A 17125-nucleotide genomic window follows, 5' to 3' on the forward strand; every position below is an offset into this window, starting at 1 on the left:
CGTACTGCTTGAAGCACTAATTGTGCTGTTACTGTTCACCATTCACTGGGTGCCTAAGTCTCGGTGCTGTGGTCCCAGCCATTGCCTGCGTCTCCCTTGCTTGTACAGTAGGTGGCACTAATGCACCCTCCTAGGAGGCAGCTGCTTTCTCTGCACTCTCCTAGGATGGTCTAATATGATTTTGGTAAACCTGTTTAAAATGGCCAAAAAAAAACCAAAACAACACTTTAAGGTGGCCCTTGTCCTGCATTTTCTTTAAATAAAAATTGTCATCTCAGTGTTTTATGGAGGGACTTGTTTTATTTCTTTGTCAGGCTCCAGTGTCCAGTTAATTGTACTCAATGTACCGTTTCAAAACCTGCCGTACAAATTTCAGCTTAGACAGCGTTTAAAAAGAGAACTTGTGGTATGTTTCGTAAGTTTGTTACTTTTCACAAATCACTTCTCTACGCTCACAAAGAAAACGTGACTGATGGTGGCACCTTGCGGAGGAAACACTGCCACTTCACATAAGCTCCGAGCTTCCGACTAACATTTTTCAAGTGGCTCACTGTAAAAAAATTTTTTTTTCTTCAATTCTTTTTTATTTTACAAAATAAATAGTCCAAAAATATATGTTGCTATTTTTCCACACTTTTGTGTGTGAATAATACACAATAGTGTAAAAAAACAAAAACTTTAGAGTACTATTAAATCTCTGAGAACATGAAATTAAGCATAGTAAGCACAGTGCCACAGAAATGTATAATACAAATGACATTTCTCAATATAAACACTTCAATTTAGCATACTCTGATTTTTTTATACAAAAAAAAGTTATTTTCAAAAAATAAATGAAAGGTATGTAATACAAAAGTTCAGAATACTGAGGACAAACAAACAATTGAAGGATTTGGTTTTGCACCCAACTCCTTCACTATATTTTTGTACACATTTTTTGCATAATTTAAATATTTACAGACTATAAACAAAGGTGTATAGTATTAGAAGTACAACATTTCTGCTGACAGCTTTAATGAAAAACCTGCAAACGCGCTGAGTGTGAAAGGCCTTCTTTCCTCTCCGTTATGTTTATTCGTTCCATTTACTTCTTCTCGTCTGCCTTTGATGGCTGCGCACACACAAATTCTGCAGTTGTTCTATGAAATATTACAACACACATCATTCAATTCTAAGGCTTTGGTACAATTAGAGTTTTTAAAGTATAAACTGTGAGGGCTTTTAATTGTACCTCTCCACACTTCTGTCACTTCTTTATAATGCAGCCCATGTGAAAAGACAGCATGTGATTATTTGTGTCATGTTTAAGTAGTACTAGGGTGTTGTACCGTGTTAGCCATTATGAATGTAGAGAAAAGCCAAGCAAAATGACACCTTTTATTGGCTAACTAAAAAGATTACAATATGCAAGCTTTCGAGGCAACTCAGGCCCCTTCTTCAGGCAAGATGTAATCAAACAAGGGGCCTGAATTGCCTCGAAAGCTTGCATATTGTAATCTTTTTAGTTAGCCAATAAAAGGTGTAATTTTACTTGACTTTTCACTACTGTCATATTTAAGAAAGTCAAATTTGACATTTACTTCCCTTGATTGAGCTCTAATATATGGAGACGGGCCTGCCAAATGCCACCCACTGCACGATCAACAGGACGTGATGCAACTGCAGATGGTGTATTTTCCACTGGCATCGTTTCTAGAAAGACTGGAGGGCATGGACTGCATGGAATTTGTGTGCGATGGGCACAGGAGCCACTAGGGAGCTTTATACATTTTGACATGTGTGCCAATCCTGGATGGAACGTAAGCAACCTCTGACAGAGGTATAAAAGGCTGCCTCCTGTCAGAGCCGAGGAGTCTGGAGATGGGATATAGCAAAAGTTTACCTGCCTGGGTGACAGTGCGGCCCAGGAAAGAGAGCGACGGGGAGAGCCCATGGGCCCTGCAATGGATTCAAATGTAGACATTCAGAGAAACTGCAAAGGAACACTGGTGGTTAGCTAGACCCACAGGAGAGGCTACAACTCACTTTTCTTTTGTATTTCTACTTTGTGTACGCATCTCTCCCTTTCAGCTTGGTGAAATCAAAACCATTATTTTCAAATGCAGTATGTACCTTTTTTTATCATCATTTTACTGATGTGCATGTTTCCCATGCATTGCTCAGAAGTCATTTCTTTTGTAATAACCCTACCTCTGCAGAAGGTTAACACTTTACCATCAACTAAGTACAAATGACGCTGAATTTGCACCCTTGTGCCATTGTTGATGTGGCGCTCTGCTTTGTGCCACCACTGTATCATTCCTCCACCTTGGAAGACATTCATTCAGTTGTGGTAAGCAATTATTAAATAAATATTTCTTGTTTAAAGTATAAATGTGACTTTAGAATGTAGGCAGTTGTATTTTTTCAGCATCCACCTCATGATGACTACTTGCAGTTCTCCTGAGGTTCCAGTTTTCAAACAGGCAGCTTCACACTTGGCTTATTTGTCTTTTTCAGTCCTGGCTTTACTTACAAGTGTGTACATCAGTCATGCTTTCACAACGCCGACATCGTACATAGCAGCACCACACAAATTTACACTCGCACCGCTCGACGTGTCTCACAACATGGGTGTTGTATCCCCTGCCACAGCATAGCAGGTTACATCCATCGGGCCCAGAAGATGTACGGTTACACTCCCTGCCTCGAGTGCCACTAATTCCAACCTTCTGATCCTCCAGGCAGTAGTTGGGAGATTTGTTGATGTAGATGAGTTCTTCCTTACTAACTGGAAATTTACGCTGTTCTTTTTCTTTCCGTCGCACCTTTTTCTTTGACCGATCAAGGACCTGAATGCTGTTTTCGTATCGGTCCTTTAGGAAACTTCCAACTTTTTCAAAGGAGGACATGGTCTTCCAGCAAGTTTTCACTGCGCATGATCCTGATACTCCATGGCAACGGCAATCTGTAGACATCATCTTGCCCACTGCCTATTTAAAAAAAAAAAAAAAAAAACGACAATGTTACAGGCATGACACCAGTTGCATTCTACACGTAATATCACAACAAGACCGTTGCAATGTATTTTTTCTCTCCTTCATTCTGAGGCTGCCCTTGCTATAATATGCTATTAGCATCTACAAATGACCAGGAGGTTTAAAAATGCACGTGTTTGTTGGTAACTGGTGCTGGTTTTGACATACTGTACACGTCTATCAAATTGTGTGTGACAAGAGTCTTCCAAAGTACTCCTCGGATTACAGAAATTATTCAAATGGAGCAGCTTGCACCGAAAGTACCAGACCTTTGTCTGCTCCCTGCCTGGGAATGCCTTTGGTTTCGAATATACAAGGTCTCTGTGTGTGTTCACAGGCAGGTCCCCTTGGATTTGGGTTTTCTCAAACAGTTCAAAGACAAGCTGTTAGGTTAGGCAGAGACCGTAGATACGATGGATTTAGAAATGATTCTGATGACTCCCCTTTCTGCATACTTTGTGTTGCAAATTTAATTTGAAATGGATAAATTTGCTCTTGTTCCATCAGACTCCACTCAATAACTAATAATGACAAAGTAAAAACATGTTTCCAGAAAGATCTGCAAGTGTATTGACAATAAAAAAAACTGAATTCTCTCTTTCATGTATGTATTGAGACCCTTGATTCAGTCATTTGTTCAAGCCCCCTTGGCACCAATTACAGATTCAAGTCTCCTTCAGTAAGCTTCTACAAGCCTTTCACACCTGGATTTGAGCCTTTGTCTTCTGTTCTTTGTGGCAGATCCTCTCAAGCTTAGACTGAATGGCAAGTGGCTGTAAATTGCCATCCTCCAGTCTTTCCACAAATGTTCTGAGGGGTTTAAGTATAGGCTTTGGTCACTCAAGGCAATTAGACATTTTTTTATTTTTAGATATCTTTTTGGCTGTATTCTTTGAGTCATTATGGTGAAAGGTGAACCATAGCCCCAGTCTGAGGTCGTGTGCACTCTGAAGCAGGCTTTCTTCCAAGACCTCTGTGCATCTGGCTGTATTCATCCTTCCTTCAAGTCTGTCCAGCCTCCCTCTCCCTGACGCTGCCATCATCACGCTTCACTGTATGGATGGTATTAGGAATGTGATGGGCACTGGCTTGTCTTTGGCAGACATAGCGTTCTGCCCAAAGTGTTCAAGTTTTGCCTAATAAGACCAGTGAAGTTTGTTCCTTGAGCACTCAGGGTTATTTTGGCTACTTTACCATAAACACCTGATTGATGGGGTGCTACCGAGGTGGTTGTCCTTCCAAGCAGCTTCTCCCATCGCAGTAGAGGCATTCTGAAGCTCTGGTAGACAGACCATTGGGTTCTTAGTTACCTCCCTGATCAAGGTGTTTCATGTCCAGTTGCTCAGTTTGGATGGACTGCCAACTCTAGAACGAGTCCTGGTGGATACAAATTTCTTCCATTTTACATTTATATAAGTCACTGTGCTCCTGGGAGTGCTCAGAGTTTTAGAGATGGATTTATACCTTTGCCCTGATCAATGCTGCCTCACCACAATTTTTGCACTGAGACCATTAGAGAATTCCTTGGATTTCATGGATTGTACATGCAGTGGGAATTGTGGGACCTTCTATACACAGGTGTGTGCATTTCTAAATGATGTCCAATCAATTCAAATTGCCAAAGGTGGACTTCAATCACGTTATAGCCACATCTTATGGATAATTAAAGCAAGCACCTGACTACAGTTTGCAGTGCCACAACAAAGGGGCTGAATACTTATACAAAAGGAGAAGATTCAGCTTTGGATTCTTAATACATTTTCAAGCTTTTCTGAAAACTGGCATTCACTTTGTCATTATGGGTTATTGAGTGTAGACTGATGGGCACAAATTGCAAATTTTAAATTAAATCTACACCATAAAAAGTGTGCAGAAAGTGAAGGAGTCTGAATACTTTTTGAATCCCCTGTAAGCCTAGTCTGTGTGTGTGTGTGTGTGTGTGTGTGTGTGTGTGTGTGTGTGTGTGTGTGAGCTGCCTAGAATAACATCTTAGTTTGGCTACCCATAACCCTATACTGGGAAATGCAGATTTAGATAGGTAAACTAGTTAAAAGACAAAATAAATTAAAACACTCCTAGTTTTTGCACTAAAGACGTCCAACTGAGGAATCTCTTGAGATCTGCGCCCCTACTCTCCCCACAACAATCTCCTTGTTAATAGATCTGATCGACAGTCCGTGACCAAGATGGGTTCCTTCTGAATTGTGAGTACATAGTGCTTAAGCGCTGCTCCACTACTTCTTGTCTTTGTATATATTACCCAACGTTGAATAAACACTGCACATCTTTTGTCTCCCAGTTGAGGCTCAGATAGAAAAAGAGTCACCGTCACTTTTCCTAGACAGGTTTGTTGCACTTTTGCAATGATGTGTGCCTACGGTAAACAATTTCATGACAACCAAATCAAATTTTGTGGACAACTTGCACTTGATAGCCTTAAGAACTGATTTTATTTTGATTAGTTCAGTTTTGGGCTTTTAAAGTCAATGCACTGAAATTTACAAAGTCTGGAACATGCTTCTATTTCAGTCAAAAAACTTGACCTTGAAGCTTTTGAAATGCAGTAGTCACAACAGCTGAACTGTGCCAACAAAGAAACACCGATTAGATTTTATGCCTTTATTAAATCCAGGATATACATTTCTTTGTAGCAATCACTTCATTTTCTGTTTTCTTGTTTACAAAAAGTTTTTTGACTTTGAATTTTGTATCTGGCACCTACCATTTATGAGGCGTCCTTTCAGCTGTGTGACAATAAGAGTGGGTTTCTTTTCAAATTTTTAACATCTTCATTAAAACAAACAAGTAAAGGAACTATTGCGCAATTCATGTGATTACTGGTAAATTGATTAATTGTTAAATTGTAGGCTAAAAAATGGAAATCCAAATATTTAATATTTAGGTGCAAAAAAAAGACTTTTTTTTTTAAAATAGATTTGACTTGAAAAGCTACAGTGTTGTAGCTTCTTGCATATGTTTCAGTAAAGTCGCACCATATACTGTACTTGTATTGTAAATGTGGAGAAAGCCACATGCTGGTCACTTCAGAGTTTTGTTTCATTTCATATTGTATGCTTTGTCAGTGTTTTGATATGCGAACTGCAGCTGCTTGTCTGGTTCATTGTTAATTTTTGATTTAACAGTAGTTTGAAAAAAATATATTTTCACAAGAATACATTTTTAAATGTAATTAACTTTTACATTTTCCCTATTATGTCTTTCATAATTTCAAGTTGGAAGATAAATTTAGAAATGGATGACTAGGGGATCTTTCTATTTATTTTTTAGCATAAAAATTATTCTTCTCTTTTTAAAGTCTTTTGTAGATGCATACAGTCTTGCTTTAATATCATGTACTGAACATTCAAAGAATTCTAAAACCTTACACTGAACGTTTCAGGAGGACATGATCACAGAACACCGTGCACATGCGGTATATGTAAACTCCATATAACTTTATTACTTAAACTTGCAATAGCCAGCCACAAAAAACGTGGAGTAGAGCAATGTGCAGAGTTGGGACAAACTCATTGACAGGTTTATGATAACAGAGAAGATTTTCATCACTGTCTCTGCTAGAAGAAATATGTTGTGGACCAGACAGGCAATCTCAAACACATGAACATTTACTAACTGCGTTAGATTCAGCCAACATGCTAAAACATACAGCTTCATCTAAAATACTGGAGCTAGTCTGTCTTGTACACCCAACTGTACACACATTCCTACTGTGCTTACAGATATGCTGCAGGATATTTGCATTGAACTTGACACTTATCGCCTTTAATCCATAACCTTTCAACTCTCACCCTTCATCCAAAACCAAGCAGCATGTTTTATCGAGTGAACATGAGATCGACTGGGCCAGGACACTATCACTCATGGTGGACTGCCGTTGTCATTTGAGCTCTTGTACAACAGATTTTTCTCTTAAATTGTATACATGGTGGTACAGCAGGTTAGTAATGTTGCCTCAAGGCTCCATAAATCTGATTCAGTTCTTAGCCTCGGTCACTGCCTTGATTTATAAGGGAAGCGCAGTATTTGGCTCGGAGGCCTGCTGTTGGTTTTCATTACAGATAGTTTCTGGTCTTATTTGGACTTCTGTCTCAAATAAGCTGTTAATTGCCAGTTTGTATCATTTATCATGTCAATCCAAAAATGCACTTTTTACAGATATTTCCCAGATAAGACTAAACTTTGATTTCTTTATTACTTTGAAAACACATAGATTGTTTCAGATTTTTGATTATTAATAACAAGTCACAATAACACAGATACTTGTTTCTGTTTAGTATTAAATGTCATTTGCACCCATGTCTACTATTGTTAATACCTAGTATTTCATTTCTGTTAAGAAAACAAGTGGAACATTCCAGACGGTCAAAGAAAACGTTCAATTACAACTAGTCATCACAAATTTTATCAACTCTGAAAATTAGCAAACAAGGGTGCAAATAAGAATAAATGCTGAAACAGTCACTACATCTCATTTGTGGGATCATTAGACAACAATGGCTAAGAAAAAAAAATAAAAGAAATGAGAGAGCAAAACTGGCCTGGTTTAAAGTGGGGGCAGTCCACACTGGGCTGGCATCCCCTATTGCAGAGGAAGGCAGTGTCGATCTTGGAGGGCCGCAACGGCTGCAGGTTTTTGTCCCAACACAGCTGTTTAATTAGAAACCAATCCTTGCCGATCTCTGACCTTATTTAATTTTATGGCTTGTTAGTTTAAAATGTTAGGTTCTTATATCTTAAGATTTTTTCTTTTCCAAGGATATCACCCAAATGATTTGAAGCCTAAAGTGGATCATTTTCAGTCTGTCATATTCTTCTCTTAAGTGTTGTATTAAACCAAATAGTGCATGATGAACACACAGGTGTAACTGGAAACAAGTTAGAAGGAGAACTGCTGGCAGCTTTGTTATTTACATCTTACTGCTAATAAGGAGCCATTAAAAACAGTGAATGGAGCTGTTTAAGACTGAGACCACTGTTAAGCGAGACCACTAAACTGAAGAAGAAAAATGTCACTTGAGCAACAAGTGCTTTATTAGCAACAATTGACTTCTCATTAAGAAATGGGGCCATCCAGGACTGACATTGCCTACTCCTGCCCTATTGCATTGTTTTTCTAGCTTAGGCTATGGCAGGAGTAGGCAACGTCGGTCCTGGAGTGCCACAGTATGTGCAGGTTTTTGTTCCAACCCAGTTCCTTAACGAGAACTCAATTATTGCTGATGAAGCACATATTGCTTAAGTGACATTTTGATGCTTCATTTTAGTGGTCTCGCTTGTTAAAGTTCTCCAACCTTAATTGCTTATTTCAATCTTAAACTGCTGCATTCAGTGTTTTAATTGCTCCTTATTAGCAGCCAGCAGTTCTCCAGCTAGCTTTTTTCCAATTACATCTGTGTGTGTTCATCATGCACTGTTTGATAATAACTGTTAATAAAACACTTAATAGAAAAATGTGACAGACTGAAAATGATCTGTTTTAGGCTTCATATCATTTGGATGATATCCTTGGAAAGGAAAAAAATCTACGATATAAGAGCCTTACATTGCACAGACTAACAAGCCATAAAATTAAATAAGGTCTGAGATTGGCAATGATTGGTTTCTAATTAAGCAATTGGGTTGGAATGAAAACCTGTAGCCACTGCGGCTCACCAGGACCGACGTTGCCTACCCCTGGGCTATGGCATTCCTTAATCCAATAATGCATATTTGTGATAAATCCACAACCACATGTTGGAGAGGGTGTCCCAAATACTAGTTGTTCATTAATTTGGTTGACAGGCAAAATTTAGTTTAGCCTGTTCTTAGGGAATGTGCACCTCCGCCTTGATGCTTTCTTATGTTTCTGTTGGAGGGATGAATATGCATTTAAAGATAAATGTGAAATCTATGTATTTTGCATATCACTGTATAGTTTATCTGGTGTTTGCCCAAGTTTACTAAAAGCTCTGTGATCATGGTGGCTAGAGGGTCTGGTCCTAGCCATGCTCTTCTTTGGAGAGTTTTGAATTGCAGAAGCTTTTGGATATGTTGTCTGTTAAAGAGAGGACCTCTAGTTGATCATTCACTGCTACGTGCTACTATGTCCATGTGCTGCTATGTCTTCCACTGTCATTAGACTTTAGCACTATGGCAAACACAACCCAAAAGTCACCCTCTCTTGACTCCACTGTAAAGTTTGCTTTAGAAGGGCCGATTGCGACTTCTCTCAAATTAGTGTCAATTTGTGTCTGGGATGCAGAGTGTACTTTGACTCACAAGTTATTAGACTGCGACTGTGAGACCACTCTGACCTTAGAGTTAAGGGCATCCGTACACTATATAGACTTCTGGCATCTAAAGATCTCTTCTAAATAAATATTTTACCGTCTAGTTTGTCTGCCTCATTCATCTTCTGGCTCTTAGTGCCACTTTGTGTTTATCAGCAGTCTGGCACTGAGTTAATGCACAATATTCAGTAAAGGGCTTTGTTAGAGAGAAGTGTTTTCTTCTTTCCATCTTTATTCAAGCATTGCTTGGTTTAAAGCACTGCTTCCCAAAGTGGTCTATACGGACCCCCAGGGGTCGATTTTGACTTGCAGGGGGTCTATGTCAGTGAGAAAAAAAATTGGGGGTGCACGAGATGTAAATGGTGGTCCACGTGAGCGGACACAACATGTAAGAATTTTACTAGGTTCTGATTTGTTTCGTTCCAAATCCAAATATTTACTTGCATTTTGTGTCTTTTCAATAAAGGTATGAATAAAAATTGCACATGTTTTTCTTTTTTTTTACAATTGTCCACTCTACAAAAAACCCTATGAAAGTAAGCAGCACTGTGTCAGTTGCCAAAAACACATTTGAAGTTAATAAGTTTAGGAAAATTCAATATTAGTCAGGCAGGGGGTCTATGAAAAACAAAAAAATTGGTAAGTGGTCTACGGGGCAAAAAAGTTTGGGAACCTCTGGTTTAAAGGATATTTAACCATTAAAAATAACATCTCTTTGTGTGCATTTGCCATTGAAACTCACATTTTAGTTTAAATTCCTTGGTAAAGTAACCCTAGCTGTGATAAGGCAAAAAAGTGTTTACCACAGAATAATTCTATGCATAGGGTCATTTATTATTTTTGTGCAAAGTCACTATAGCCTGCTCTATGTAAGGCTGTATGTCAAGAGCTAAAATGAAAGGCTGTGGTACATCCAGGAGCAGTTGCCCCAGAAAATGTGGAGCAACTTATAGGCTGAGTCACGGAATGCACCACATATGCTTTATCAGAATTGGACAAGAGTGCAGATGTCACCTAGCCATTTCCCTGGAGATGGCAGTAGCACCGAGTGAGGTCAATGTCTCTCATTCAATGGGCCGCACGTTGGTATCGTTTAACAATATTAAGTTACATTTATTGCATGCCTTTCACAAACCCAAGGTCGCTTTACATACAGAGTAAAAAATAATAGTAATGCGTCACACAGTGAGTCACTTCTTAGATGATAGCACTCAATCCTCCACCACTCTGAAAACTGTGCTCAATTTACCCCTTATTGAGTAGAAATTAGCTTTAACTCCTGTGCTGCTAGTTGAGCCCCTGTGGTGGCACTGCTGCCTCATCACTCCATGACCCAAGGTTTGATTCTTAGCCTGGTTACTGTCTGTGCAGTCTGCACTTTCCCCATGTCTATGTGAATTTTCTCTTGGTACCTCTATTTACTCTGTGCTCTACAGACATACTCATTAAGTTAACTAATGACTGGGATTGCCTTGGCTATTGCTGAATGTGTAGGTGTGCCTCAGAATGGAGTGACATGATACTTGGTCCTTGATTAGACCCTTGTGTAGTCAAAACTAACTGGATAAGCTCTGTCATTAAGAAACCCTCTCGGACAAAGTGGCCACATAAAATGTCCCTGATGGTGATCTTAACATAATAAAATGTTTTGCCTTGAGCTACTATTTTTGGCAAGTTTGTTCCACCAGAAATGTTAAGAAAAGATACTGAAATAAATAAATATATACTCCTGATCTTAAAATCTTAGATTTTGTGCCTAATGTTAAAGATTATTTTTGGGCTCTAATCTTAATCTGTTTGATCTCATGCCTGAGGTTTAATATTTTGGACCTTATGCCTAAACCTAGAAGCCCTTATCTTTATTTATGTATTTGAGATATACACTCATGAAAGAGAGAGAGGTTGGGGGCATCCACCACACGATTATAAAACAATTGCTTACCTGTCTGCCCACCTCACTGTTGTGCTGATTCATGGTCAAAAGCGCATCTTGACCTTTAAGCGTCATGTTCTTCATGGCATGGTCAATAAACTTTCTGCTGAACCAAATTCCATACTGGATGTCATCGGAACAGCCGCCCCAGTGCCAGCCCTCGCTGGGCGACCCTCCGCCTTGCAAGCTGGTGTCACAGGAGCATTCGGTCATATTGCCTGCGCTACAAGAGCGCGTCACGGAGTGAACAAGGCCAGCTGCCGTCACTGCATAAATGAAAGCCGTTTCCTTTGTTCCTAGATAAAAAAAAAAGGATTGGCGTGCATAAACTTCTACCACATCAACTGCTGGTAAAGACACTAAAAGTGCAAATGCTTAAAATAACTTCTTGTGTCCCGTACTGTATAACCAGAAATGATAAGACCCCAACCCCCACTCTAGCTTTTCTTTTCATTAGGTATCCAACGAAATTAAACTAGGACCCTTACACTGGCATTCACAGTAAAGTGACACCCGTTTCCAGCCTAAGCCGCAGCATTTCGGCAGAGACGGGCAACGAACGCTACGACAGCGGCATCCAGCCTTCAAGTCTCATTTTGTGATCACTTGCAGCATTCTACAGTACACCGTTTTCAAGTCTGAAATGAAAAACATTAACGGCAACGGATAACGAATGGTGCAATAAAAACATTCAGTCAATTAACTTCAAAGAAAGGGCTTGGAAAATATTTTGGAATGTTTAAAATGCGGATAGGCTATAAAAAGGGAAATATGGCTAAACGTTTTAATAAATGACACACTTTAAATAGTAAATGCATATGTTGTCGCCCATTATGACATCACGTAACTTAATTACATTGCTAGAATAAATAGGATGCAAGCTTAACACGCACACATCACATCTTTTTGATCTGATTTTTTATTTTTACTGTACTTAGATTATGCTTATTACTGTATATAGCTATAAAACACTGTCCAGAATTTGCGTGTGTCGATCTCATCTAGTAAACGTTGTGCATTTCGTTTCTGCTTTATCCATGATATACTGTAAACATTCACACGTTCATATTGTCCACTGAATTTACATTGTTATTAATTTAGGTTCGTGCCCCCATCTCCCTCGGAATAACCGGGTTTAAAGAAATGAGTGAATGGGTGTATACAGACATACTGTATCCAGAAACACACATCAATATTAAACGACATCAGAGTAACTCCGAACGTCTGCACCCAGCAAGATATTTAACAGGGATACACAATATCAGCTTTCAGGTAACTAAAATAATTAAAGAAAAAAATGAAAGGTAACAACTTAATTAAAATAATCACCAAAATATGAGGTTTAAGAAGATGACCACTAGATATTCAATTACTTTAGAGATAAAACCAGAAAATAACGAGGTTAACATTTAACTAACTCACCATTTACGCTGGACTTTTTATGAAAAAATGTAGTTTGTAAATAAACTATGTTCATATGCTGTGTTTAAAAACATAGTAACAGTAATAAAAAGGAAATAGTACTAGAAGAAACAATTACGTCACGAGAAGGATATGTTAACAACATATTTTCTTTTAACTTTTGTTTATTTTTTAAAATGTTATCAACATCTAACATAAGAATTATAAGGATATTCAAATCATAAAGTAACTTAATGCTCTTAAATAAGAATCTAGAAATTTTATAAGTAATATTAAAGGTGACCGAACGGGTTATTATTCACTAATTTTCTAAAGCTCGTGTCCAGTGCAGAGTCGCGGTTTGGCTCCTATCACCATCTCATCCGATGCAAGTCCATTCCAGAGCCCACTCAGACACACAACCACCTTCACCCGCGGCAGGTTTAGCATCGCCAATGAACTTAACATGCATTTTTTAGGATGTTCAAGGAAAACCCATACGAACAAATGAGAACGTGTGATCTGTACAAAGTCGGCGACCAGGCTGAGCTCTGGAAATGTAAGACAGCAGAAGCACCAACCACACTTATTGGTATTATTACTCTAAAAGTATCGGACAGGGTACCATGCCTTCAACAACACCCCAGGCCCTTCAATTGGATTAAGGAGGTTTGACAATGTTTTGTTATGAAGAAGAAGAAAGATGCTTTTAGTTTCAGAGTGAAACTCAACTCAAAACCATTTTCACATTTATTTTGAAGCCTGAGAGTTATGTCTGCTTTTCTCCCCTCGTCGAATAAATCTTTAAAAAATGCTGTACGTATTTCAGGAAATGAGTAAGCTAGTTTAACAACTTGCCAATTTTTGGCATACAGCTGAGAGAACACAAACTACCGTTCGAGGAGTGTATTAAATACATGACTAATTTATCCAAACCTATTACAGTGGGTGTTAACAATGACAGTAAAAAGGTAAATGTGGAAAATACTGCCACTTTAAAAAATATGAAAGTCGATCCGATTTATTTAAGATGTTTTATGACTTAAATATACTTTTTAAAAACTTTATGCGGAGAAAATACCCGGGTGTATTAAGAGAATTATAATTTGTTGAAAAGAAGGTTCCATCTATTTCTTATTTAATTTGTATAACAGCATTCGGGGCTGACGATTTGGTTACCCCATGTGGTCCTGTTAGAGTGAGAAGCACTTGACCATATCTAACCGGTTTTCTGGGATGGTTAACTCTAAGCAGATGTGCGCAAGCCCGGCGGGGCAGCTGCGCTAGGCGACATGACTGACAGTACTGAACTGCACACGCACCAAACGGTCGACGTAATGCTCCACTGCCTACAGCCTTTTCACTTCGACCCGATCCGTTCCGGCTTTTAATGGATCCCCGGGATCTGTTTACTTTGAAGCGTAACTCTCTTCTTAACCCATTCACCCGTTTTCTAGTTTGTCAATCCAATTTAAAGTCTGTATTTCTGAAGAAATGTTTTACGCATGGATTGCTTTGGAATTAAGAAAATACTGCCTAGCGATACACCGACGCCCTTTCCAGAGTTATTTACTACCTTATACCTAATACTGCCAACATCTGTTTTGCATTCCCACCGTTAAATTCGATTATGCGGATTCGGTAAATCAGTGCATGAATTAGTACAATAGTTCTGGTAAGGGATGCGTCACCAACAGAATATATTATAATATCATTAAATAAAACAGCACAAAATTAATTATTGTAAAGGTGAAGCAATACTGTGAATAGTTATTAGTCACCATTACAGTATGCCTACTTTAGAAGTAGCTGCAACTTCTTTAATGTTTCCAGTCAAGTGCTACGGACTCACCACTGGTAAGCTCATATCCAAACACCTCAGGATGTGCGCCGGTTGTGCAGTTCCACCTCTCATGCTTGAACTGACTTTTACATTCGTGGATCGCCAAGCGGGCTCCCTCCTTGATGCTCGGCAGAAGGTAGGGCTTCCTCTTGCACAGATCCTTCTGTCTGTTCGTCAGGGGCAGGTTGGAACACCCCATCTTTTCTGGCACCCCTAAGGACGTGATTCCCAGCCACCTGCGATACACGCGTGAATATAAAACACGTTTGTAACACACATTCGCCTTTCATCTGTCATCGCACGGACTTCATTCATAAAAGACAAAGGAAAGGCGAAGAGGGATAAAAGGTCAAGCGATTGGCTAAATAAGACAGGAGTCCACATTACTTACACCCAGCTGCCTTGGGAATAATAGGGCAAAGTTGACGCCGTTAACATCAGGAGAAGGCAAAGTCGATGCAATCCAAAGGTAACCTCTGTCTCCATGGCCAGCACATTTATGATGAACGCATTGAAGTTATCAGTTGCAGAGATGAAATCAGAGCCAAGACAAGTGCACTAAAAATTCAGTAACGCTCCTAGTTCTGTTATTCCGTAGGAGAAGGACACGCTGCTTGTGGATCACTGTTTTACCGCGTCGCGTACCATGACTGGAACCCAACGCAGACTCGTGCGCCTTCGATTTCGATATTGCATTCATTGATTATTGTAATCTACACATCTATCGATATGTTAATAGATAATTCATTGAAAACCGACGTCCTCTGGAATGGAAATATCCAGTTTTGATCTTCACCTTTCTCTGAGGAGGAGACCTTTCCTCAGGCGCACCACACCAGACCTCCTATTGGTTAGGCGCTTCATTAATTGAAGCCGATTGGATGCGACTTTTGTTGTGAAGGTGCTACCCGGGGGCGTGGATGGCGCGGAGCGCAGATAGGCTATACTTACAAAGCGGGCACGTGCTCAAGTGTGCAAAGCTTTTGCTTCTTTGGCACTTTTTTTTTCTTTTAAACGCGGGAAGTTGCTCTGCTGCGGACGACTGACTAAAATCGGATTAGTAAAGTAATATTACGGTGTATACATGCCAGTCGGGCATGGATAATTGGAGACAATAAATTGATTCCGTATCAGTGAGTGTTCCCTGCCATAACCTGCAGCCCCGTCTTGGGTTTGCTACCGTCTCTCGTCCTGGTGTGTTGGGTATGTTAAAGGCACCCCGCGATTCTGAAAGGGTTAAAAGAGTTAGAAAACGGATGAGAGGAAGATCGTGCTTTTATTTCAGGAATGTGTACATATAAAACGATGCACACTTGATTTCATTCTGCGTTTTTGACTATGATTATTACAGATGCTTTATAATAATAATAATAAATTACTGGACCCGTGTATCTAGTGCATGGTCACTGGGAGCAAGAATCGCTCATAAATGACCTTGGCTCCGCTTTAGCATTCCAAGCCCCGTCTCTTCACCGTGATCTCTTTATCTTTACTTAACCAATCTCCTGTTAAATAACTTTGCTTTTGCTTAGTACGTAGGATCGAACCCTGGACGGAAAGCCACTCACTCTCTGACATATACCGGATCACAATGACACATTTTTGGACTGTATGAATAATCCAGAAATCATGGAGAAAATGTTTATATAAAGGCATTGCGAGACCGTGTAAACTCCACACAGAATGCAATAGGATTGTGACTCGAGCAAAGCTGAAACCCAACAAGTGGAAATTACTTTATTATTATTATTACCGCCGTCCAGGTCAGATCCCCGTGAATGGCGAATATAGCAAAGGAGTTATTGATGAATGTTTTGACTGCAATTTTTTTTCATTGTTTCTGGCAATTATAATGGCATTTACTTCCGAAAACGCATCGCTTACTATTCATATTAAACGCTGTTTATTCAAAAAGACAGCAACAGTATCACCGAGTAAAAAATGTAAAATATATCCATCAATTTTATAATTTCTTTGTCCACTTCATGTTCAACGGGAACCAGTTTCTTACTGGTCCGGGCGGATTTCAAAATGATCATCTTAATTTTATGACAACTACAAAAACGCTTTGCCCAGGATCTCAGAAAGGAGACCAACATGTTCCAGTCAAAGTTCAATCAACGAGACAAAAATGTATGTATCTTATATGGCGCCTTATATCGTGAACACTGGCACAAACCGTTTTGGAAAAAAAAGCAAAATTATTAATTCAGACTGCTACACTGCTGTGACAGAGATTAAAACAAAAATGCCAGTTTTCAAAGAAAGAAATGAATACATGAACTGAAAAATAACCAGTGTATAAAGATTAACCGTTAACACTTTACGGGCTTGCTATAATGCACCTGTCACTTATTGCTAAATCCGTTGTTAAGATCTTTTTTCATTGGAGTAACTGAACAATACATACAATATTGGTAGCTCTTCTTTTTGCCATTGGTGCTTTGCAAGTCCCCATAATATCCAACACAGCGATTTTAATCCACGCACTCGGCCAGTCATTTTCAAATTCACGCTATGGAGCCCCAAGAGGTTGATTGCCATCCCAGCTACTTTCATTAATTGGACCACCGGCAGTTATTCCCAGTGTCTGTTTTGTCAGTCCAGAAATTACAAACTGGTTATAAATATTTTTCTACTG

The 17125-nt window shown here is 39.2% G+C and overlaps 1 protein-coding gene across 1 annotated transcript; it reads right to left on the reverse strand.

The window, feature by feature from the left end:
• Window positions 1-1842: 1842 nt before the first annotated feature.
• Window positions 1843-15731, reverse strand: wnt16 (wingless-type MMTV integration site family, member 16). The gene is made up of 4 exons (XM_028813121.2): window positions 14876-15731; window positions 14494-14720; window positions 11250-11536; window positions 1843-2972 (listed from the first exon to the last, which is right to left on the reverse strand). The coding sequence occupies exons 1-4, from the start codon at window positions 14968-14970 to the stop codon at window positions 2508-2510; spliced, it is 1074 nt and encodes a 357-aa protein (XP_028668954.2). The 5' UTR covers window positions 14971-15731; the 3' UTR covers window positions 1843-2507.
• Window positions 15732-17125: the final 1394 nt, after the last annotated feature.

Source organism: Erpetoichthys calabaricus, chromosome 1, assembly GCF_900747795.2.
Source record: "Erpetoichthys calabaricus chromosome 1, fErpCal1.3, whole genome shotgun sequence".
Classification (NCBI taxonomy): Eukaryota; Metazoa; Chordata; class Cladistia; order Polypteriformes; family Polypteridae; genus Erpetoichthys; species Erpetoichthys calabaricus.

Excerpts from the sequence above, each read along its gene's own strand:
- wnt16 (XM_028813121.2), bottom strand. The coding sequence starts at position 14,970 with ATGGAGACAGAGGTTACCTTTGGATTGCATCGACTTTGCCTTCTCCTG. Across the intron at positions 14,721-14,875 it reads TATTCCCAAGGCAGCTGGGT|GTGGCTGGGAATCACGTCCT; the intron begins GTAAGTAATGTG and ends CGTGTATCGCAG. Across the intron at positions 2,973-11,249 it reads ACAGTGAGGTGGGCAGACAG|GCAGTGGGCAAGATGATGTC; the intron begins GTAAGCAATTGT and ends TTTTTTAAATAG.